This window comes from Pleurodeles waltl, chromosome 5, assembly GCF_031143425.1.
Source record: "Pleurodeles waltl isolate 20211129_DDA chromosome 5, aPleWal1.hap1.20221129, whole genome shotgun sequence".
Taxonomy (NCBI): Eukaryota; Metazoa; Chordata; class Amphibia; order Caudata; family Salamandridae; genus Pleurodeles; species Pleurodeles waltl.
Genome location: NC_090444.1, coordinates 364,322,986 through 364,348,561, shown reverse-complemented (window position 1 = coordinate 364,348,561; position 25,576 = coordinate 364,322,986). Strand labels below are relative to the sequence as shown.

General features: G+C 45.9%; 1 protein-coding gene across 1 annotated transcript in view; it reads left to right on the top strand.

Moving 5' to 3' along the window:
* Positions 1 to 25,576, top strand: part of SPTLC3 (serine palmitoyltransferase long chain base subunit 3) — a 437,878-nt gene that overhangs the window by 97,868 nt on the left and 314,434 nt on the right. Inside the window, exon 2 of the mRNA XM_069234110.1 lies at positions 23,129 to 23,344. Within this exon, the coding sequence (XP_069090211.1) occupies positions 23,129 to 23,344 (216 nt within the window). The remainder of the gene's footprint in view (positions 1 to 23,128; positions 23,345 to 25,576) is intronic.

Here is a 25,576-nt window from a genome sequence, read left to right as displayed (position 1 = left end):
CTCCACCTAACAACTCCACTTTCCCAGATGTTTTTCTAGACACAGTCTCAAACCTTATTATACTATACTCCAATCTATGCATTCTTGGGGATCTAAACATTTGGTTTGACAAACCCAATATGCCCCATCCAAAAGCTATCACCACTGGCCTACTCGCATTGAACCTACATCAGACTGTACACAATCCCACACACGTCGCTGGTCACATCCTAGATGTCATTTTTGCTAAGCCTGAACTAGTTACTATTCATAGCATCACGCCAATCACCTGGTCAGACCACCATATGATAACTTTCCGACATACAACTCCACAAATCAACACACCCCACAACTACTTACATACATACACCTATCGACCATGGAGCAAACTCAATGTGGATCACTTAGAAACACAACTAACAGCAAACACAGATCTAGATACAATTAATTCTGTACCAAAACTTTGAGTGGCTACAGGAAGCTTTTGATGTCCTAATACCACTCAAAAAAACTAAACACAACAAAAGAAAACCAACACCTTGGAGAAACTCAGAACTTAAAAAGATAAAGCAACAAATCAGAAAGTTGCAGTGGACCTGGCTCAAAACAAACAACAGTCAAGACAAACTGCAGCTACACAAACTTAACAGGATATACAAATCATCAATCAAAAAAGCTAAAAAAAAAGATACTACTCAGACAGAATTCAAAATGCTCAATCTACAACCAAGGAATTTTATAAAATTCTCAATGAATTTCGAAAACCTACATGCATGGAAGGAAGTCATCCCACTTCTCAAGATTTCACAAACAAATTGGCAACTCACTACACAACCAAGGCAGACACATTGGACTCCTATTTAAAACAGAAGAAAACCATCAGCACCAACCCTTTTCCTAAAATACCCTTTAAGAATAAACCATCCCAACCTCTACAGTCCTTCAAACAAATATCCCAGGATGAATTTATGGATTTGGTCAAAGCAAGCAGACCTTCTGGTTGCCCCTCTGACCCTTGCCCACCACAAATCTTCAAGAACATCCTTCTATCTACTTCTGCTGCCACACCTGTAAGAAGAATCATCAACAACTCTTTAACTTCAGGGACTTTTCCTGCAGACCTGAAAAAGGCATACATACGACCTTTATTAAAGAATACAAACCTAGACCCGCAAGACCCCAACAACTACAGACCAATCACAAATGGACCTTTCCTGGGCAAATTGATAGAAAGAGCAGCTTTCGCCCAGATGTCACAATTCATTGAAGACAATTCTATACTTTCAGACTTCCAAACTGGATTCCGCCCAGGAAGAAGCACTGAATCGGCACTCATGGCAATCTGGGACGATCTTAAAAACACAGAAGACCAAAATGGAGTTGCTGCACTATTTCTCTTGGACCTCTCAGCTGCCTTTGATACGGTTGACCATGACACCCTAACTCAAAGACTCCACGAAGCCGGCATACAAGGGATTGCTCTCAACTGGATTACTTCCTATCTTCAAAAAAGATCGAATATCATCCACTCGCCCCCCTTCTCGTCCGAACCCTACCTCACAAAAGCAGGGGTCCTCCAAGGGTCAATCATCTCACCTTTGCTTTTCAACATCTACATGATATCTTTACCAGAACTGATCAATGATTTCCATCTCACATGCTACAACTATGCAGATGACACACAAATACTACTTAAATTAGGATGCCCCAAAAACATTGAAAACTCACTAATCTTCAGTTGCCTCAGAGCCGTTGATCAGTGGATGACCTGGAGCCACCTCAAACTAAATACCTCCAAAACAGAAATACTCATATGTGGTGACTGGAAAAATTATGACCCTCTGTGCGTCTGGCCTGACGATCTCAGACCACCTCCTCAATTATCTAAGGAAGTTAAAAACCTAGGAATCACCATGGATTCCAAGTTAACTATGACTGCCCAAGTAGACAGATTAGCATGCACAAGCTTCATCACCTTGAAGACTTTACGACGCATCTTCCCCCACCTCGGATTTCCACACAAGGTGCAAGCTACTATCTCGCTTGTACTATCCAAACTGGATTATGCTAATAGCCTCTACCATGGATCATCTCTATCTGTTATGAAAAAACTACAACGTATCCAGAATTCTGCAGCCAGGCTACTATTACATATAAAGCCGCAAGCCCACATCTCCCCTGCCTTGAGAGCACTACACTGGTTACCCGTTGCCAGAAGATGCACTTTCAAGCTGCTTTGTATCACCCACAAAGCTATACATGGAACAGGACCGCTTTTTATTAGAAAGAAAATTACCAAATACATCCAACAAAAAACCCTCCGCTCAAGATTGGCACCCCGCCTTAGAACACCACCATACAAGAAAAAGACTATAGGTGGTACATCTTTCTCCGTCCAAGCAGCCAAACTATGGAATTCATTACCCCCAACTATAAGAGCCACAGATAACTTTCTTGTCTTCAGAAAACTACTCAAGAGTTGGCTCTTTCCTTCATAACCACCTCATTCAAACAACTATGAACTGCATATGCCTATGTTGATAAATATTTTTTCAGATTATATGTATATTTCTATTTATTTATAGTTTCTTTACAAAATATGTATTGCTACTATGTCATAACAATAAAATACACACACACTCTTTAAACCTGTTTGACTAAGTATTTTTTACCCATGGTTCTAATTATGTATTGTATGTGCATATGTGTGTATATTCATGTATATGTGTATATGTGTGTGTATATATATATATATATATATATATATATATGTTCGATGGCATGTGTAGCTGCAGATTCACATGCTTTGCACATCCCGCCATCTAGTGTTGGGCTCGGAGTGTTACAAGTTGTTTTTCTTCGAAGAAGTCTTTTCGAGTCACGGGATCGAGGGACTCCTCCCCTTTCGGCTCCATTGCGCATGGGCGTCGACTCCATCTTAGATTGTTTTCTTTCTGCCATCGGGTTCGGACGTGTTCCTTTTCGCTCCGCGTTTCGGTTCGGAAAGTTAGTGAAAATCTCGGAAATTTCGACTGTATTGTTTACGTTCGGTATCTGGTTAGTTACAACAGATCGAGACCGAATTTTTAAGAGCTCGGGCGGCCCTTTGGGGTTTTCGATTTCCCCGGCGGGGCCTGGTCGGCCCGAGCACGTGCGTCTTAAAGGCTAATGGAACGGACCCCATTCCGCTTCTGCCCCGAATGTCACAACAAGTATCCTTATACAGATCAGCATCTGGTCTGTAATTTGTGTTTGTCTCCAGAACACAAGGAGGATACTTGTGAGGCCTGTCGAGCGTTTCGGTCCAGAAAGACCTTAAGGGACCGAAGAGCAAGAAGACTACAGATGGCATCGGTGCCGACAGGACAAAAACACATGGAGGAAGAAGAGGAAGAGTTCTCCATCGAGGATTCGGACTCGGAAGAGCCGAAAACCGTGAGTAAGACGTCGCACAAAACTCACGCAAAGACCACAAAGGCCCAGGGGACGCCACCGCCGGCAGGCCATGGCTTAACCCGAAAAATAGGTGACCGAGCATCGGCGCCGAAAAAGGGCATGCATGTGTCGAAGTCATCCGACTCCGGTCGAGATACCGGCACAGAGCAGACTCGACCCCGAGACACCGGGTCAGAGCAATCTCTGCACCGAGAGAGCGGCACCGAAGCAAGTCGGCACCGAGAGATCACTACGCCGAAGAGCAAAAAAGTGTTGTCGGAACCGAAAAAGGCAGCCGAAAAGGTTTTGGTACCGAAACATCCGGCCTCGGAACCGAAAACAAGTTCCTACACAGAGGAACAAGGCCTGTCCTCACAAATGCAAACACATAGATTTGGGCAGGAGCTAGAGACAATGGAGCCAGATTACACACAAAGAAGGCTCCACATTCAAAAGGAGACAGGGAAGATCAGTACTCTCCCTCCAATAAGAATGAAAAGGAAACTTGCCTTCCAAGAAAAAGACAAGCAGCCACAAACAAAAGTGGCAAGACAAGTAACCCCACCACCATCTCCACAACGCTCACCACAACCATCACCGGTAGCCACTCCACCAATGATGCAGTCCCCAACTCATACAGGGATGAGTCAGGATTATCCAGACGCGTAGGATCTTTATGATGCACCAGTGTCAGATAACAGTCCCGACTGTTATCCAGCTAGACCGTCACCATCTGAGGACTCTACTGCCTACACACAGGTGGTGTCAAGAGCAGCGGCGTTTCAGAATGTCAGCCTGCATGCTGAGCTAATTGAAGACGACTTTCTATTTAATACACTGTCGTCCACACACAGCCAGTACCAGAGCCTCCCCATGCTACCTGGAATGCTAAAACACTCCAAACAAGTGTTTGAAGAGCCTGTGAAAGGAAGGGCCATTACTCCAAGGGTGGAGAAAAAATATAAACCGCCACCAACAGACCCCGTGTACTTCACACAACAGTTGACACCAGACTCAGTGGTAGTAGGGGCAGCTCGCAAGAGGGCAAACTCGCACACTTCAGGAGATGCACCACCTCCAGACAAAGAGTCGTAAGTTCGACGCGGCAGGGAAAAGAGTGGCGGCACAGGCAGCAAACCAGTGGCGTTTTGCCAACTCACAGGCTTTGTTGGCCAGATATGATAGGGCTCATTGGGACGAAATGCAACACTTTATAGAACATTTGCCCAAGGAGTTCCAAAAAAGAGCACAGCAAGTAGTGGAAGAAGGACAGAGTATCTCAAACAGTCAGATACGGTCAGCAATGGATGCGGCAGACCCAGCTGCTAGGACTGTAAACACAGCAGTGACAATACGGAGACATGCATGGCTGCGTACATCAGGATTCAAGCCGGAAATACAACAAGCTGTGCTGAATATGCCATTTAATGGACAGCAGTTGTTTGGGCCGGAGGTGGACACTGCTATCGAAAAACTTAAAAAGGACACTGATACGGCCAAAGCCATGGGTGCAATCTACTCCCCACAGAGCAAAGGTACATTTCGTAAAACACAGTTTTGAGGGGGGTTTCGAGGACAAAGCATGGAACCCACAACCTCACAAACAAGGCCCACTTATCAGAGCCAATATCAGCGGGAGGTTTTCGGGGACAATATAGAGGGGGACAGTTCCCAAAAAGTAGAGGGAAGTTCCAAACTCCCAAAACTCCACAAAACAAGCAGTGACTTCAACGTCACAAATCCCCAACACATAACACCAGTGGGAGGGAGATTAACCAAGTTCTACAAACAATGGGAGGAAATAACAACAGACCCTTGGGTCCTAGCAATTATCCAGCATGGTTATTGCATAGAATTTCTAAAATTCCCTCCAAATGTCCCACCGAAAACACACAATATGTCAAAACAACACATGGATCTTCTACAACTGGAGGTCCAAGCGTTGTTACAAAAAAATGCAATAGAACTCGTCCCAATTCATCAGAGAGGAACAGGAGTTTACTCCCTGTACTTTCTCTTACCCAAAAAAGACAAAACTCTAAGACCTATATTAGATCTCAGAACATTAAATATCTACATCAAATCAGATCACTTTCACATGGTGACACTGCAGGACATAATCCCATTGCTAAAACAACAAGACTACATGACAACACTAGACCTAAAGGATGCATACTTCCATATACCAATACATCCTTCACACAGAAAGTACTTAAGGTTTGTATTCCAAGGGGTACATTACCAATTCAAAGTGTTGCCATTCGGGATAACAACTGCGCCAAGAGTTTTTACAAAATGACTGGCAGTAGTGGCTGCTCATATCAGAAGGCAGCAAATACATGTGTTCCCGTACCTAGACGATTGGTTAATCAAAACCAACACACAAGAACAGTGTTCACAACACACAAAGTAGGTCATAGAAACCCTCCACAAACTTGGTTTCTCACTCAACTACAACAAATCACACCTTCAACCGTGTCAAACACAGCAATACTTAGGGGTGACAATCAACACAACAAAAGGGATTGCCACTCCAAATCCACAAAGGGACAAGCATTTCACAATGTAATACAGGCCATGTACCCAAAACAAAAGATACAAGTGAAGATGGTGATGAAACTACTAGGCATGATGTCCTCATGCATAGCCATTGTCCCAAACGCAAGATTGCGCATGCGGCCCTTACAACAGTGCCTAGCATCACAATGGTCACAGGCACAGGGTCAACTTAGATCTAGTGTTGATAGACCGCCAAACATACACCTCGCTTCAATGGTGGAACAATATAAATTTAAACCAAGGGCGGCCTTTCCAGGACCCAGTGCCTCAATACGTAATAACGACAGATGCCTCCATGATAGGGCGGGGAGCACACCTCAATCAACACAGCATCCAAGGACAATGGGACACTCAGCAGAGACATTTTCACATAAATCACTTAGAACTACTGGCAGTATTTCTAGCGTTGAAAGCATTTCAACCTATAATAAGCCACAAACACATTCTTGTCAAAACAGACAACATGACAACGATATATTATCTGAACAAACAGGGAGGAACACACTCGATACAGTTGTGTCTCCTGGCACAGAGAATATGGCATTGGGCGATTCACAACCACATTCACCTAATAGCGCAGTTTATTCCAGGGATTCAGAATCAGTTGGCAGACAATCTCTCTCGGGATCACCAACAGATCCACGAATGGGAGATTCACCCCCAAATACTAAACACTTACTTCCAAAGATGGGGAACACCACAAATAGACCTATTTGCAACAAAAGAAAACGCAAAATGCCAAAACTTCGCATCCAGATACCCACAGGATCAGTCTCAAAGCAATGCGTTATGGATGAGTTGGTCAGGGATATTTGCATACGCTTTTCCCCCTCTCCCACTCCTTCCATACCTGGTAAACAAATTGAGTCAAAACAAACTCAAACTCATACTAATAGCACCAACTTGGGCAACGCAACCTTGGTACACAACACTACTAGACCTATCAGTAGTACCTCATGTCAAACTACCAAACAGGCCAGATCTGTTAACTCAACACAAACAACAGATCAGACACCCAAATCCAGCATCGCTGAATCTAGCAATCTGGCTCCTGAAGTCTTAGAATTCGGACATCTAGACCTCACACAGGAATGTATGGAGGTCATAAGACAAGCTAGAAAACCAACCACAAGGCATTGCTATGCAAATAAGTGGAAAAGATTTGTGTATTATTGCCATAATAAACAAATAAAACCCTTACACGCATCTGCTAAAGACATCGTCAGCTATCTACTACACTTACAAAAGTCAAAGCTAGCTTTTTCATCCATTAAAATACATCTCACCGCAATTTCAGCTTATCTACAAATTACGCACTCAACATCACTTTTTAGGATCCCAGTCATAAAAGCTTTTATGGAGGGTCTGAAAAGAATTATCCCACCAAGGACACCACCAGTTCCTTTGTGGAACCTTAACATTGTCTTAACACGGCTCATGGGTCCACCGTTTGAACCCATGCACTCATGTGAGATACAATACTTAACATGGAAAGTAGCATTTCTAATTGCCATCACATCTCTAAGAAGAGTAAGTGAGATACAAGCATTTACCATACAAGAACCCTTTATTCAGATACATAAGCATAAAGTAGTTTTACGAACAAATCCTAAGTTCTTACCAAAAGTCATATCACCGTTCCACTTGAATCAAACAGTAGAACTACCAGTGTTCTTTCCAGAACCAGATTCTGTAGCTGAAAGGGCACTACATACATTAGACATAAAAAGAGCGTTAATGTACTACATTGACAGAACAAAACAAATTCGAAAAACAAAACAATTGTTTGTTGCTTTCCAAAAACCGCATACAGGAAATCCAATATCCAAACAAGGCATTGCCAGATGGATAGTTAAATGCATTCAAACCTGTTATCTCAAAGCAAAAAGAGAACTGCCTATAACACCAAAGCACACTGAACTAGAAAGAAAGGTGCTACCATGGCCTTTCTAGGAAACATTCCAATGACTGAAATATATAAGGCAGCCACATGGTCTACGCCTCATACGTTTACCAAGCACTACTGCGTGGATGTGTTAACAACACAACAAGCCACAGTAGGAGAAGCAGTACTACGAACTTTGTTTCAAACAACTACAACTCCTATAGGCTGAACCACCGCTTTTGGGGAGATAACTGCTTACTAGTCTGTGCAAAGCATGTGTATCTGCAGCTACACATGCCATCGAACGGAAAATGTCACTTACCCAGTGTACATCTGTTCGTGGCATGAGACGCTGCAGATTCACATGCGCCCACCTGCCTCCCCGGAAGCCTGTAGCCGTTTGAAGTTGATCTTGAACATTTGTAAATTTGTAAATATATCGCTTTAACCACATTATGTACATACATATTTACTCCATTGCATGGGCACTATTACTATAATACACAACTCCTACCTCACCCTCTGCGGGGAAAACAATCTAAGATGGAGTCGACGCCCATGCGCAATGGAGCCGAAAGGGGAGGAGTCCCTCGATCTTGTGACTCGAAAAGACTTCTTCGAAGAAAAACAACTTGTAACACTCCGAGCCCAACACTAGATTGCGGGATATGCACAGCATGTGAATCTGCAGCGTCTCATGCCATGAACAGATGTACAGTGCGCCCATGCGCAATGGAGCCGAAAGGGGAGGAGTCCCTCGATCTTGTGACTCGAAAAGACTTCTTCGAAGAAAAACAACTTGTAACACTCCGAGCCCAACACTAGATTGCGGGATATGCACAGCATGTGAATCTGCAGCGTCTCATGCCATGAACAGATGTACAGTGGGTAAGTGACATTCTCCATATATATGTATGTATGTATGTGTATATGTTGTTTCTGTGCTTGGCATGTTCGTAGATCATTGCATGGCTCCTGGGTGGGTTGTTATACTTGATATCTATGAATTCCTGCTCTCATCTTCTCACACTTATCTACTTATCACTCTTATGTCATGTCTCTATCAAACTATCCTCCATTCTCACTCTGACTCATCCCAAATCCCTTCTACCACTTTCATCTCCTAAATATCTCTGCCTAAGCTCTTCCCTCCGCTTCCACATCTAACTCACCAAACCTCACTCTACTACTGTGACCTCCCACACAACCCTATCAATCATTGGCATTTATAAAGCGCGCTACTCACCCGAAGGGTCTCAAGGCGCTGGGGGGAAGGGGGTTAATTCTCGAACAACCAGGTCTTGAGCTGCCTTCTGAAGGAGAGGTGGTCCTGTGTTGAGCGGAGATGGCTGGGGAGAGAGTTCCAGGTCTTCGCTGCGAGGTAAGAAAAAGATTTGCCTCTGGCGGTGGCTTTGCGGATGCGGGGGATGGCTGCCAGGGCTTGTCCGGTCGATCGCAGGGTGCGGGTGGGTACGTAGAAGGAGACGCGGTGGTTGATGAGTCTGGGTCCTTGGTTGTGAAGGGCTTTGTGTGCGTGGGTGAGGAGTCTGAACGTGATCCTCTTGCTGACTGGGAGCCAGTGAAGCTTTTTCAGGTGTCCGGAGATGTGGTGGTGGCTCGGGACGTCCAGGATGAGGCGTGCAGCGGCGTTCTGGATTCGTTGGAGTTTCTTCTGTAGTTTGATCGTGGTGCCGGCGTAGAGGGTGTTGCCGTAGTCCAGGCGGCTGGTGACGAGGGCGTGGGTGACGGTCTTCCTTGTGTCGGTGGGGATCCAGCGGAAGATCTTGCGGAGCATGCGAAGGGTGTTGAAGCATGCCGATGTGACCGCGTTGACTTGTCTGGTCATGGAGAGGGAGGAGTCCAGGATGAAGCCCAGGTTGCGGGCGTGGTCGGTGGGTTGGGGAGTGCTGCCTAGGGCGGGGGGCCACCAGGAGTCGTCCCATGCGGTGGGAGTAGGGCCTAGGATGAGGACTTCTGTCTTGTCGGTGTTGAGTTTAAGCCGGCTGTCCGTCATCCAGTCCGCTACTTCCTTCATTCCTTTGTGTAGTCTGGTTCTAGCAGAGGAAGGGTCGTTGGTGAGGGAGAGGATGAGTTGAGTGTCGTCTGCGTAGGAGATGAGGTTGAGTCCGTGTTTGTGTGCGATGTTTGCCAGGGGCGTCATGTAGATGTTGAAGAGGGTGGGGCTGAGGGAGGATCCTTGTGGGATGCCGCAGATGACCTTGGTAGCTGTTGATCTGAAGGGGGGGAGGCGGACTCTCTGAGTTCTTCCGGTGATGAACGAGATGATCCAGTCCAAGGCCTTGCCTCGGATGCCGGCGTTGTTGAGGCGCTGTATCAGGGTGCGGGGCATACCGTGTCGAAGGCTGCGGAGAGCTCAAGGAGTATGAGGGCCACGGTCTCTCCCTTGTCGGTCAAGGAACTGATGTTGTCCGTGGCTGCGATGAGGGCGGTCTCGGTGCTGTGGTTGGCCCTGAAACCGAACTGCGAGGGGTCGAGTGATTCGTTGGTTTCGAGGAAGGTTGTCAGTTGAGTGTTGACGGTTTTCTCGATAACCTTTGCTGGGAACGGGAGGCGAGAGATGGGTCGGAAGTTCTTGAGGTCTGTGGGGTCTGCTGTCGGCTTCTTGAGGAGGGCGTTGAGTTCGGCGTGTTTCCAGCTCTCGGGGAAGGTGGCGGTGGTGAAGGATGTGTTGATGACGTCTCGGAGATGGGGGGCGATGATGTTGTCGGCTTTGTTGAAGATGTGGTGGGGGCATGGGTCGGCGGGTGATCCTGAGTGGATGGAGTTCATCGTGTGGGTGGTTTCCTCGGTGGTGATTGGGTTCCAGGCGTGGATGGTAGTGATGTGGGGGGTGGGTTCTGGTGGTGGGTTCGCGTTTGTTGTGGTGAAGCTGTTGTAGATGTCGGTGATTTTGTGGTGGAAGAAGGCTGCGAGGGAGTCGCAGAGGTCTTATGAGGGGGTGATGGTGTTGTTTTCGGCGTCGGGGTTGGAGAGTTCTCTGACGATGCCGAAAAGTTCTTTGCTGTTGTGGGAGTTGTTGTCAAGTCTGTCTTTGAAGGATGATTTTCTTGCGGCTCGGAGGAGTTGGTGGTGTTTCCGGGTGGCGTTTTTGAGGGCTGACATGTTCTTGTCGGTCTGGTCGAGGCGCCAGGTTTTCTCGAAGGTGCGGCATTGTTTTTTGGAGTCCTTGAGGGTGGAGTTAAACCAGGAGCTTCTTTTGTGGTTGGCTCCGTTCGCTCGGGTCTTCAGGGGAGCCAGGATGTTAGCGCAGTCGAAGATCCAGTTCGTGAGGTTGTTGGCTGCTTCGTTGGGGTCTGAGTTGCTGGTGGGCGGGTTCTGGGAGAGAGCTGATGTGAGTTGGTCAGCGGTGATTCGGTTCCATTGTCTTCTCTGTGGTTGTTGAGCATGGTGGTGGGTTGTGGTTTTCCTGTAGCTGAAGTGGACGCAGCTGTGGTCCGTCCAGCAGAGTTTGGTGGTGTGGTTGAAGGAGATGTGTTTGCTGGAGGAGAAGATGGGGTCGAACGTGTGTCCGGCGTAGTGGGTGGGGGTGTTGACCAGTTGTTTGAGTCCGAGGTTGGAGAGGTTGTCCAGTAGGGTGGTGGTGGTGTTGTTGTCGTTGTAGTTCTCCAGGTGGAAGTTGAGGTCTCCTAAGAGGATGTAGTCGGCGGAGGGGAGGGCGAGTGTGCTGACGAAGTCTGCGATGGCTTCGCTGAATTTGGTGCGTGGTCCGGGGGGTCTGTAGATGAGGGTTCCTCTGAGGGTGGTTTTGGGGTCGCTGTGGATTTGGAAGTGGAGGTGTTCAGCGTCGGAGAGTGTGTGGTCGGCGTTGGTTGTGATGCGGATGGAGCTCTTGTGGACGATGGCGATGCCGCCTCCGGTGCGGTTGGTGCGGTCTTTCCTGATGATTTTGTATCCGTCAGGGATGGCTATGGCGATGTCGGGTGCCGAGGAGGGGTTCATCCAGGTCTCAGTGAGGAAGGAGATGTCCGGGGCTGTTGAGTCGATGAGGTTCCACAGCTCGATGGCGTGTCTGTGGACGGATCGCGTGTTGATCAGAATGCATTTGAGGTTGTGTCTGGGGGTGTTGTTCTTGTGGGGTGCGTTGGGGGTCCGTAGGCAGGTGAATCGGCAGTTGCGGCAGGTAAAAGGACCGTGGGTGCGTCTCGGGGTGGTGCGGCAGCAGCCCGGCGCTCTGCCGGGGTTGAGTTTGGTCAGGGCGGCGGTGTCGTAGGTCAGGCGTGGGAGGTAGGGGTTGCGGGGGCCCGTGGTCGTGGCACTGGGCGCGGTCCAGGCGCGGACGGGCGCAGACGGGCTTGCACGGTCTCGCAGCGGCCGCCATATATCCTCCTGCATTTATCTCACCCTGCTACTATGCTCTCCCTAACCCTTCCACATACTCTTCCCCCTCCACCCCCCTTATTCATCCCAAGCCTTTGGGTTGAGTAAATGAAGGATATACTCCCAATTAACATTTCTTGATTTCTTTCCTCCTCCACCCCTCCATTACTCCAGTCAATCTAACTAACAAACTCTCATATCCGCGGCTCAAATTAACTCATAATAATACTAAAACTGTACTCATTATTTAATGATACTAATCCATCACTAATTCTTGTTGGGTTCCAGAGTAGCGTGCTACTCATCGAAAAGCGCTTTGACGCCTCGTCAGGGGTAGTAAGCGCTATATAAATACGATTACAATACAATACAATATAAATCCCTTTTATCAAGTGATAGTGAAACACTACCGTTAACCTTGAGAGAGATACCAGCGTTCGTTCGTCACATCTCAGAGAATGTGGAAAAATGTAATCCTTTCAACGAAGGTATTCGAGTACTCAATGTGTATGTTATTTTCAATAAATGGAGCTCTTTTCACGCATGTTAGGCTCCTGGGTGAAGATATTGTTTATCATGACACGCCTATCAAGTGCTGCGCCCTGTTCTAAAACTGAATTCCGGTGAATTGCTTCATATCCCAAGAGTTTTATTGCTGCAGCACTAAAGCGCTGGAAAAAAAAACCCATACTGTTACTTCAGCCAAACGCGAGCGACGGAAGGACGAAGTGTAACAGGTTTTACGTTTATCGAGTTAAGATTTTAAGCGTCGAAGCATTACTTTATCTTGGGTCCTGAACAGAGAATCGCCGGGTAGGAGTCGAATTGTGTATAGATCTCCAGGTTGGTCCCAGCAGCTCTGGCGGGGCCCAAAGAGCAGGGAGACTAGAGCGGCCTTACTCGAGACACACACCCATTGACCTTTCGCTTTCTCAGTATTTAGGAGGGGTAGATCTTAGTTGGGGGAACCCCTCGCGTTAAAGAACTGTGCGCACTTTGCTGGCTGTGGAATACGCCGTCACCCAGCGAGGCTTTACAGCAGTCAGTTGTTCATGAAAGCAAATGTTTGCCATCTGTAATCAGATGCTTTGTATAATAACAACACGAGTTTGTGTGCTGTTCTGTCTGCATTGAACCGGATTTTTCAGCATGCAGGTATGTCAGCTGTGCGGCCAGACTGCAGTCCAACGCTGCTCTGGTCTTTTTTTTTCTTTTTTAGAAGCTCGAGTTATTCTGCGGCTCTTAGTTTGATTTTAGTTCATACACATCCCAGCGTACACTTTGTTGATTAACGTGCACGGCTGGCTGAACATGTCACTCCGTGAACAGGGCAACGTGACGTTGTGTTTTTCAACTTCTCAGGTTAGTGTGGCAGTGATGGGCAGTGCAGATGGGTGTGTCACTGTGAAATGAGGCGGCAAGTGCCGGTGTTGTGGGACTACAGAGCCGCGTGTGCACAGTGCATTGCCATCTGTCAGGCGCGGCTGTGGTATTCAGCCTAGACCGGGCCAGCTGATCCTGTCAGTGCTATCACCGCATAAACACAGGTCACAATGCACAGCCGACGCAGGGTTCTTAGTCGTGCGCGACGCGATCGACGTCACTCACGTTTATGAACCTTTTGTATAATGTGTCCTTAATCGACCAAAACACTTACCTGCATCGCTCGACCAGAGGATGTGAAATTATTTTTGCTGTGTATAACATTCCAATACTTTTTGTGTGGAAATATTTACCTGGGCGCTCCCTACTCTGCCCTTGTGTGTTGGGATCCAGTCGCCTCTAGGCGGCAGTGTGCTGCCCAGCTACAGTTCCTCGTCCTGCCACTAGGGGCATTGTCATTGCAGGAAGTCCAGGGTGACATCACAGTTTGACTAAAACCGGGAGCCTCTCTTTCAGGGAGACACTATGGCCAAGATCCCCACTGGGCCGAGGAGAAAATTACCTACCGTCGTGGATGAGAACCAGTATTTTGTGGTAAATCTGAGCAGTACCGCTCCTTGAATAAGGAAGTTTATAATCGGCAGGTCTAGGTTTGAATCGGCAGCTTCAGGGCAGTTAACCTCCCCATGACCCGAGTGGGCTGGCTGGGAAGATTACTGCAAGAATCTTGGATCTAGTCACTTTATAAATCTGCACTTTACCGTATAAACTGCTCCTCAGTCCGTGTAGCTGACGTTTGCATTACTTTAGTGTTTTTGAATTTCATAAATTATACATTCAAATTAACCCGCCTGGATCTGTAAGGGTTATGGACGTTCCCCGCGGTGTATTGATTTTAGTGCTTGGCTGTGTGAATCTCAGGCCCAGTTCATACATAAAAATGGGCGGAAATGCTAATCAAAACACTACACTGATTCAAATATACTTTGTTAAACCGTGTACTGTTTAACCGTGTATTCCAAAGCTGCAAACTGTAGACACACCGTGATGACTACAGACCAACATTTTGACGCCCAAGAAGCTCCCTTTGTCGTTCGTGCTCTGTTCAGGAAGTTGATCAGTTTCACTTACAACACACAGTTGTGTGGTTATTACCTAAGTAAATCATTCACGAGGTTTAGACTGTTTAGAGTTACAGTCTAACCAGCGAACAGCCAAGAGCATGAATCATCTTGAACATTTTTAAAGCATTACAGGCCTTATAAAAAGTGCCTTCACATTTTAATGTCATGTTCATTGATGGCAGTTTAGCACATTTACAAACAACAAAATGTGTCCTTGATAAAGTCTTTTGTTTGTGTGAAATTAAAAGATTTAGAAAAGTTCCAGAAACGAGCATTTCAAACTCTTCTCATCTTAACTTGATGAAATCTATTGTGTTTGAGCTTTTAGTTATTACCCACTTACTCATTTTAAGCTTGTTCACTGGTGGCAACCTCATATTTTTTAGGGTCGAGTGCACTGCACAAGCACTCTGGCCTGTTGTAATCTCTCTGTGGGCTTTTAACCACGCGAACTCTTGCTAATCATTCTTTTTTGTGCGTGTCTTAAATGCTTAATTTTTATTGGTGCATTTTGTGAAATGTCCCTCCTTTGTGTACTGATTTCCCTCCCCAGGCTTTTTAAATAAGTGAAAATTTTTGTTGGCCATCACACTACGTCACGCCTACTCCTGTTACAGCGTGTGATGACCCCTCCACCAGTTTCGGTTTGCTTTTCATCCCAGCCACGATTTACGCAGGGAGCCAGTAACTCTCATGCTTATGGCGACGGTGGTGCTTTGAATCTGCTTGCTTCTGTCAACTGTTTTACTCTTCATTTTCGATTTATGTAGCAAGAAAAGTCCAGTTAGGAATTTACAACGCTAATAGCTCTAAATCGAAAAAACGTGAGACCCATTACATTGCACATAATTGTTTTATTGTAGGTCTGCCTAACTTTAACTCCCCCGAAGTCCTGGGCTGCTGCACGTTGTACTGAACTTGATATGGAAAGAGAGCCACTGCATGCAATCAGGGAAAATTATGCTTGGCACTTATAGCTCTTGAACCTGCCAGCTAGTGAGATGGTGATAAACCTCAGAACATTGTGGGATGGGCCCCCAGACTGGACAAGTATGTGGGGTCCAGAAAATGGTACTAATGCGCCAGGTAAAATTCAGTAACTTGTCTGGACCTGCATTGAAGTTTTTGAGCTTGCGCTGTATGTGAACAAGTCTAAAATAAGAGAACTAGTTATGTACTGGGCTAAGAATTGAAAATATAATAGCAGTGTGAGGTGGAGCCTCAGATTGGACATAAGGTACAGTGTCTCAATAGAGAGAGAGAGAGAGCGCATTGCAGGGCTAAGGAAGTAAGGAATTCAGTATTATAAGACACTGCCAGGCCGTTCTGGATCTCTCACCATACATCACGCTCCAGGCCTGAGTGAGGGAAGTACTCACTGGTATTTCATCGTAGCTCTGACATGGCTTTGAGAGAAGGCTCAAGGTTTGTGCTGTGCTTGTGCTGTGCTTGTGCTGTGCACCACCTGTGGGAGAGAGACTGCTGTTCACTGTGGAAGCAGAAGGTATTCGTTATTATCCCTTCCTCTCTTGATCGTCCAAACCTTGTGATTTTGGATAATCTATTTCGACAGATACGTTTTCAGTTCACCAATTTTGACGACTACTGTAAACATTTCGAGCCCCACTGAAACTCACAACCAAGAAGGATGCCTGCATGTGACTTGTGATCTGTATGGAAGTGATCTCGGGGAATTAGTTTTGCTCTTGGTGTGGAAGAGGTTAAGGTTACAGAGTAGGCCGTTCCTTTCTTTCTAATGCTGCCCTAACCGTTGTTTGTGAATCCATCCTTCATAATGGCACATGTTGTAGTTTTGATGATAAATGTGGGGCGTGCACGGGGCGCACACCTTAAGTATTGGGAGTCCGAGGAAGAGTCTTGGTCGGTGTTGACATCAAGGACGTTTTGCATTGATTCAGTGGCAACTTATATTCGTTAGAAGTAATAGGATTGTTGTGTCGACTCTGGTGGGGTAAGATTTAGTGCTCCTCTAACTCAACCTCTCGCCTTTATGAATGAGATTACAAACCAAACACATGGTCCGTACCTCCACGGCTGCTCTTTATATGTACTGGGCTATGCCACATGTACTGTTTTTACATGACTAGACTTTAGATTTACATACATATACTCTCTGGAAGTGAGTTGTGTTTTCACAAACTGCATAAACGCAAGCCCTTTTAAGATTTGGCTTTTATTTATAATCTGTTAATTCAAATAAAATAATAGTTTTTGTTATTTAATCCACGTGTATTCGTCGTTGTTTGGAGTTTACAGTGGGATTTCTGCTTAAGCGGAGCAATCTAGTTTCAATTCAGGTGAGCAAAAAACATTTACATAATAGGGTTTTTATGCTTTATTTATGCTTGCTGTAGTCATCTCCGCATATGTTTTGTGCGTAGGAATTCCTACTATGCCTAATGCATTTTCTTTTGTATTGTCTTATTTTGTGTTTACATTGGTTTGGTACTTTTTATCTTCCAGCAGTTTACTCAAAATTTATATGTTAAAAGGCAAAATCATTTTGTAATTTGATAGCGAAACAATTGCATCAGGACTAGGTAAAACATCAAAGGGAAATTTGAAAACAGAAATGAAAAGCAAAGGTATAGTGCAATCTCACACGTGTTGTGCCATTCCTACAATTATTCTTAGAAGTAGCTCTTCTGTAGGTATAAACTTGTATCGGGCTAACTATGCACCAACTTTTCAAATTCGCTATAAAATGTCTGGGCGCTTCAGTCAAGTGCTGAACTGGTCTCATTTGTTGAAAGACTCCGCTAAACAGAAATTACTGGTATCCTATTGAACTCTCAGATAGTGGTAATAATTGCGGTGCCGCATCCAGCCTATCGATTTTTTTTAATTTTTCTTTTTGTGGCACTGCAGACCAGATTTCTATTATGGATTTTTATTTATTACAGTGAATGGGGGGATGGGTGTGGCCGAGATGGCAGTGGGATCGGACGTGCTCTAATTACCTAGTGGCACCTGGGCCTGAGATGCCCAGAATTTAATGTGCGGCTCCTTCTACACAACCACCAATTGGGCGGGAGTGAACAACTTTTGAACCTTCACAATGCTTGATCTCCACACTCCACTGAAAAACATGAAAACAGAGGTAGATTCCCTCCACAACCAAGCAGAGGACACAGAGGGCCGCTCGAGATGCAACAGTGCCTACTGCCTGGGTTTCCCCGAACAGTCTGCAGGTCCAAGCATGGAACTTTTCCTAGAGATGTGGCTGATGTCTTCTGTACTGAGGGGCAAGGTTCCAAAATTATTCTTTGTGGAACGAGCACATTGAATACAGGGATGGCGTCCATCTCTAGGAGCTCGGTCGAAACCTGTTATTGCTTACCTTCTTAACGTTAGAGCTAGAGAACTGATTTTACATTTGTTCAGGATGAATGGCCCCTGATGGTAGCACCATCACTGCTTACCCAGAATTCACAATGGAGATCCAGCAGCTCCCCAACTCCTACGCTGCCATCAAACAATGCCTCTGGGAGCTGAAACTCAAATAATGCCCTACTGTATCCTGCAAAACTTAAAGTGATGGATAGTGAGACCTCCCACCTTTTCTCGTCCTCTGAAGAAATATGGATGTGGCTCCAGGCGAAGGGGCTTCTGACTACTCTTAGTGATGAACAAACAGTAGGAGAATGGCTGCCACCTCGACCCCGAAGCAGTAGGCGGAGAGGGGGTTAATGGGGTCCCACTCAAAAGAGGTGGCTGTGGAGTGGGCACAGGCGGTGGCAGAGGTGCAATACTATGGTAAGAATCCCTATGATGCACTACAATTGAACCAAGCCTCGGATGTTGGCTTGGACACTGGAGACTCTGGGTCCTCGACTGCGGGGACTATTCAGGGCCCGGAACGAACTCAGAGATTGGCAGATGAACACTGACAGTGTCTGTCACAGGAAGCACTTGGTTGGGCCTGCTTCTGCATTTCAGGCTGAGATCTTCTGTGATCGTGGCTGGACTGGACCAGATGCCCTGCCATCCGTACCACGTCCACCCACCCCCTAACTGGAGAGCTGTGACACTGGATCTACCACACCCCACGTGGTTTCTCAACAGGACATGGTTTATTTTACATTTATTTCTTGTGTTTGTAGTAATCTGAATGTCTAGTTTTGGCCAGGGGCACAGGGTCTTTCTGAGCTGTGGCGGGTTGGGGCTGTAGGTTTTAGTAGTTTTCTGTTCCGTATGTGAAGTCTCATGCATTTACTATTGAGCTATAACCTAGATGGGCTCAAGACACTCATCACACTTAGGGCGCGCAAACAAATCCACACATTGCGCTGACATGGGGTTGTCTCCTGACCTACTGAACACTGTCACTGTAACTTTGCCAAACCAATACACAACTCTATCCCACAATATAATTTGTTGACAAAGAATGTACGGGGCATATGTACCCCCCTAAACAATATTGACAATATTGAGTGCACACACATATCTCAAGTGCCATCACTCCCATATCGCTTTTCTACAAGGGACATGTTTGAACAGACGGGGTACGCAAACTTTATGCAATGGAAGGGACACATGTATGGCACAACAGCATCGGCATATGTATTGATCTGGATAGCCCCAGGAGTCCACTTTGTAGCCGATACACATGGAGTTGATAGCAGGGGTCGCTATTTGATGCACCTATGCCCCCAACACTAACCAGATGGCATTTTTTGGTACACTTAAACCAGCACTATTCAGGGACTCTCATATCCAGAGTATGTGGGGTGACAACTTTAATTGTGATGCCGGATGTTGATCTGGACCAGTCTATCCCGCCTCTTAATGTCGCTCCTTGCATCACATCACACCATTTTCGATATTGGATGGCTCACACACGAGTGTATGATACTTGGCGCTTGTGACACTCCATGACACTGAATTTTCATTCTACTCCCCAGTCCATGGGATACACATTAGACTAGATCTTTTTCTATGCAGCGAACCACTGAGCATGCAGATTGTCAATACGGAATATTTGATGTGTGCCTTGTCTGATCACAGCCCATTACTATTGATGCACCGCTTGTGGAGACGTGGCCCTAATATACCGACTTGGAAGCTTCAGACTGAAGCACTGACTGATCCCTTGTTCAGAGAAACACTCTGGACATGTATTGCGCAATACTTTGACATCAACAAGGACACCACCGCTCCAGGGTATTGGAATTGGATGCCAATAAAGTGGTCGTGCTAGAGCACTGTATTGAGACAATATGGGGGGTCTGCCATGTCCTGAAAGATGAGTAACTAACTCTCGAGTATGAGATGCGACTCCTAGAAACTGAGGTGGCTAGGCAATCCGCCGATGTAAAACAGCTTCAACTCCTGCGGGCGAAGCATAGGGAGACCGAGACATGACTAAGCAAAGACTTGCTCTCCTCCATGCCAAGGGGGACTGATCGGGTAGGCTAATAGCTTGGTTGGTGAGAATGAACCAACAACGGCCACCGGTAAGCCTCATTAGGTTGAGCAGTGGCACAGTAGTCAACACACAGGTGGCCATCAGTACTCCATTCACCGAGTTCTATCAGACTTTGTATTCAGCCGATGATACACTCCCCTTTGATCGAACGGAGGGATTCCTCCATGTTCTCCCGCTGACTCTGTTACATTGTACTGCTATAAAGGCACCCCTCCAACTAGAAGAAATATGGGAGGCCATTGCTCAGACTCCCTGGAATAAAACACTGGGAACTGACGGTCTACCGATCAAATACTATGCCTCGTTCAGTGCGCACCTCTCCCAGTGGCTCTTAAAGATGTTTAACAAAGAAAGGACCCTGGGCCAGCTCCAAGACTTGCTCCAATTGTGGTCCTGCCCAAGCTGGGTCGGGACCATTTGAATGTCCGATCATACGGTCCGTTGTCTCTTCTCAACCTGATCTACAAGATAATGGGGAAGGTGCTGACGAACATGCTTGTTCCTTTAGTCAACATCCTTGTACATGGCAGCCAGCCGGATTTATACCTGAATGTGGCACCTTTGTCATTTGCTACAATTGATGAAGGCTACCCCCTCTAGGCTCAGAACCAAGTTGCGGTACTGTGTGATATTGAAAACGTATTCTATAACTTGGGCTGGGGGTACATGTTGACTATGCCCTGTTGACCATGCTGGAAAACATGGGTATGGGTCCAGGATATTTTGGGTGGATTCATGCCCTATACAGGAACCCAACTGCTTGTTTCCTGACAGGCCAGTTAATATCTGCCTGCTTTACTATTCACAGAGATGCGAGGCAAGGGTGCCCCCTATCTCAATCGATTTTTGCCGTGACCTTAGAGCTGCTGGCTTGTAGACTGTATCTAAAGGTGCGGAAATGGGGTTAATGGCACATGGTGAGCATCATATTGTCTCGCTGTATGGGGACGATGCCCTGGTCTATCTTAGTGATGCAGCCGCGTCGCTTCCTGCACTGATGATACTGCTGGAGGAATTTGAAATGATATCGGGCCTTAAGGTGAATTGGACCAAGTCATGTCTGTTTACCCTGTCCTTGATCCTGGAGCCTAATAGGGAGGCCTTACCAAGGTTTTCACTCGAATGGTGCTACAACTCCTTTAAGTACTTGGATATCCACGTCCACCATGCTGATGAAGACCTTAAAGAGAGCAGTTCACCATGCTGATGGAGACCTTAAGTAGGGCAATGTGGAGAAGGCACTGGGCGCGATCCGTAAGTCCCTGCCCTTCTGGCGGTTTCTTCCCGCTGTCTCCAGTGAGACGAGTGGCAATTTATATTTAATAAATAAAAGTAAAAAATAAAATAAAAACAAATATGAATACTACCTTGCCTTCTTTAGTTCTTAAGCAGGTGACAGTCTCCATATTATAGTGGCCACTGACTGGGGGTGGCCTAGGTCCCCCAAACTACGATTTATACTATGCAGTTGCGTATTTGCAGTGGCCGATGCGATGCCTGGGGGTAACGTCAGTCTTGAAAGGACCGCCATTTGTAAGACCCTTGGGGTGATCCCGCTATACACTTGGTTATCGGACTCTGGAACCCGCCCGCGCCTGGAGACCCACCAGATGAATGCCATGTTAAGTGCTGGATAGCTACGTTATTGAAATGGGCACATGACCTGAATCTGATGCAGTGGCGCTGGTACATAGGAGGGGTCCGCACATGGAGGATGTTGGAGGCCTACATTAGGAATTTGGAAGCAAAAAAATAACCGCCCGCCCTGATTGACAATTAGACCTCAACTGCTTTCACCTACAGCACACTTGATCAGGAACAATAAAGCGGGAGGGGGAGGCCAGACACTGCTTTGGGGACCATGGCAGGCTGTACTGCATTCATCATATAGAGTTCCTTTCCCCCGGATCAGGGAGGGAAAAAAACTCTTAGGGCAGTGGTTCCCAACCTTTTGACTAATGTGGATTCCCACTTTATCAATACTGGAACCCGGGGACCCCCACTGAATCATTATTGGAATCTAGGGACTCCCAACTGAGACATTACTGAAAGCTGAAAATCTTTTAATATTATTTAATTTTCTAAGCAGTCACAGACCCCCTGAGGAGGCTTCGCGGACCTCCAGGGGTTCCTGGTCCACAGGTTGGGAATCCCTGTTTTAGGGGCCTGAAACTGCAACCCGCACGCATGCGCCTGTCGACACTAGCATATCAGTACCTGTGCCAGATCCTGGGGACACATTCCCGGGTTGTGAATTATGAACCTCTGCACATCATCACAAGCTGTGCTGATATATCTATGATTGCTGCATTATGTCAGTGTGAGAATACCACATTTGGGTCCTTAGCGGACAGCCTACTTAATAATCTCCCTGTAAGGGGCGAGATTCTTCCAACGTCTGATGACTCCACTGTTTGTTTTTATGTATGTTTATGTTGTACGTTCGTCATGCACATTTATGCTGTAACTGGTATCCGGAATGCAGATATATACTATTGTCATATTGTTCTTCAAGCTTGAGAAGTGCCTTTTTTTGGTTTGTACTGTAATCAATAAAAAATATATTACAAATTACGGCGAATTAAAATCATATTTGTATGCTATTTCATTATTTTGTTTGTTGTTTTGTTTGTTTCTGGTTATCCATGTGACTCCTTGTGTATGAATTCCTCCTTTTCTGCAACTACTCGTTTGTCCTTTCCTCACCTTCTGTGATTTCTGGTTTGTTCATTTCTGCCTCTTTCTGATGCTTGCCCCATTTCGTTTGAGAATCCTCGTTCTAAGCATGTGTGTCCCAGGAGGCAAAATATTTTTTTCCGCCTGCAGACCCCCACACCACCCTTAGGTCCCCTCACGTTTATAATACCGTTTTCACACCTATCCTTCGTTCCTGTTATATCAAAGATATATTTGGAAGTAATAATGCTCAACTGTGTTGCAGCTGAATACTTACTCGAACATTTTTTGTTTTGTCAGCAAAATGGAACAGCCAATGGAATACCAAATGGAACAGCAAACAGAAGCATCTACAATAAGCCATTTAACGAAAGCTTCGAACAAGCTCCGATGTACATTGCTGTTTTTACCTACATGGGATTTGGAGTGGTGACGCTGTTTGGCTATCTGAGAGATTTTATGAGAGCCTGGGGACTTGAAAAATGTCACATGGCTGCAGAACGCAAAGAACAAAAAGTGAGTATGCCTGTAGTTGGTGATGGGTGTATTATGAAAAGTAATTTCAAGCATCATCCCTAAGGTACTGCTTGATTGGTGAACGGTTTTAAAGAACAGAGTAGAATTTCTGTTAGTTGTCATTGCCTTCAACTGGACAAATGGAATGGACCACTGGTGTGGAAGGAAAAATGAATTAATTTTTTTAGATTTGTTACAGGAAAAAAATATGAATTTTGATGGAAGACCGGGCCATGGCGGAATAGTGAGACCAGCCAGAAATTATACTTCTACTTGCATGCCTGTAATCCATTTTTAGATCAAGCGTAAGCGTACGATCTCTTGTATACTTTTAAGTATACTTCTTCAGCGGGATTCCAGCTGTTAGATTTGTTAGTTTGTGTCATTTAAAAATCCTTGCTTGCTAGTGGTCAGTCATGCCTCTTTGTCCCTCCTCCTTCTGTGTGGGAGCAGGGACCAACTACTGTATAGTTATGCTTTGCCCTATTCTGATCTGTAGGAGACTTTGTTTTTACGTTGTTTCCTGCTCCTGTCCAGGGAAACCTCCCTTTTCATTTCCAGAGCATTCTTGCACTGAGTTTAGCTTAGCTGTAAACAAGGCTATCAATCAGGCTGTTATCTTGGTCACATTTGGTCTTTGTGGGCTCTCTGCGCCCTCTCTCAGGTGCCTGGCTCCTGTCCTTCTTTGGCTTGGATTTTCTTTACCGAGTGTGCTTGCCTGTGGTACCCGGTGCTGAGAGCAAGGATGGAGGATCCATCTCGCACAGCTCCATTAGTGCACCTCTGTTCACACATTCCAGGCCCTCAGCTGTGCCAGTGCCAGAACCCCACACACTGCTGTTTCAGTACTGGGCCTTGTGCGCAGCTCCATCAGTGCACCTCAGTTCACACACTCCAGGCCCTCAGGTGTGCCAGTGCCAGAATCCCACCCCTCAGGTCTTATAGTAGGAACACACTTCTGTTCCAAGACTGGGACCTCAGGGGCAGCTCCATACACACACTTTTCTGTGGTTCAGAGGCAATGCCACTCTCATGCTGGGCCCCACTCACAGCTTCACCCGGGCACCTCCAGGCTAACACTCAGCAACACTGGCATGCCAGTACTAGGTTCCATACATAGCTCCATTAAAATACCTCACTTCTAACCTTGTGTGCCTGTTACTATTCCTGTACTGCAGCCCACATACAATTCAGTCAGTGCACCTGAACCCTAACCTGCAGCACCCAATTATTCCAAAACCAGGAATTACAGGGCGCTCTGTTTCTCATTCCTGACCCGCTGCCTTTCTGTTATTCCAGCACTGGGCCGGGACACAGCTCTGTCTGTACCCCCAATCCTGATCTTAAGCACCCCAATCATACAACTCTGCTGATGCACCTCCTGCTGTTCTGCAGCGCCCCCTGCTGTTACACACTCTGACTTCTGTTTGAGAACATGGGGGAGCAAATTAAATCTATTCTTAGCTGCCATCTTTATTTGGGAGGCTCTGTTTCACCTATCTCACTCTGGTTTTTCCTTTGCCCTGTTTACTCTCAATGTTTTCTTTATCACCCACTTTTCTCTTTCTAGCTCTTAAAATCCACATGTTAAGTTTCGCTCTTTTTTTCAACTGTTTATCTCTACTCCTCTCCCTTTTTTTTATTTCCCTCTTCCTCTTGCTACCTCCTCTTTCAAGCTCGCAATAACTTGATTATTATTTTCCTTGTTTGGTTCCTGTCTTTTTTTCCTCATCGGGCGTTCATTCTTTCACAGTTTTTTTCTCTTCCCTTTATTCATTTGTCTTTTGTATTTGCTCTTTCCTTTGACTCGGTATGCGTCCTTTAACTTGTTTTTTTTTTTTTAGATCTTCCTTCCTTCCTTTCTCTGGTGTTTTTCTTATCTTTATCTGTCGGCTCACATTTTACTATAAATCCCTGTTTATCCTGTCTGTGTGTGGAAGCCACAAGTTACTTGTCTGGCCCGAAAAGTCAGTGGTTTTCCCATTCTGTGGGAATTTTCAGTACATGCATGCCCTGGTTCTTTCACTGCTTGTTTCTCTCACCATCTCTCTTTTCTCGCCAACGTTAATTTTTCTCTTTCTTTTCACACTTTTTTCATTATTTATTTCCTCTTTGTCTTTCCTTCGCTAGCTTCCTTCTCTTTATTCTTTTGTCTTACACGTTTGCTCTGTTTCTTCTTAGTTGTGTTTTCATTTTCTCGTTCTTTCTTTCCCTTCTTTCTTTTATTTCTTT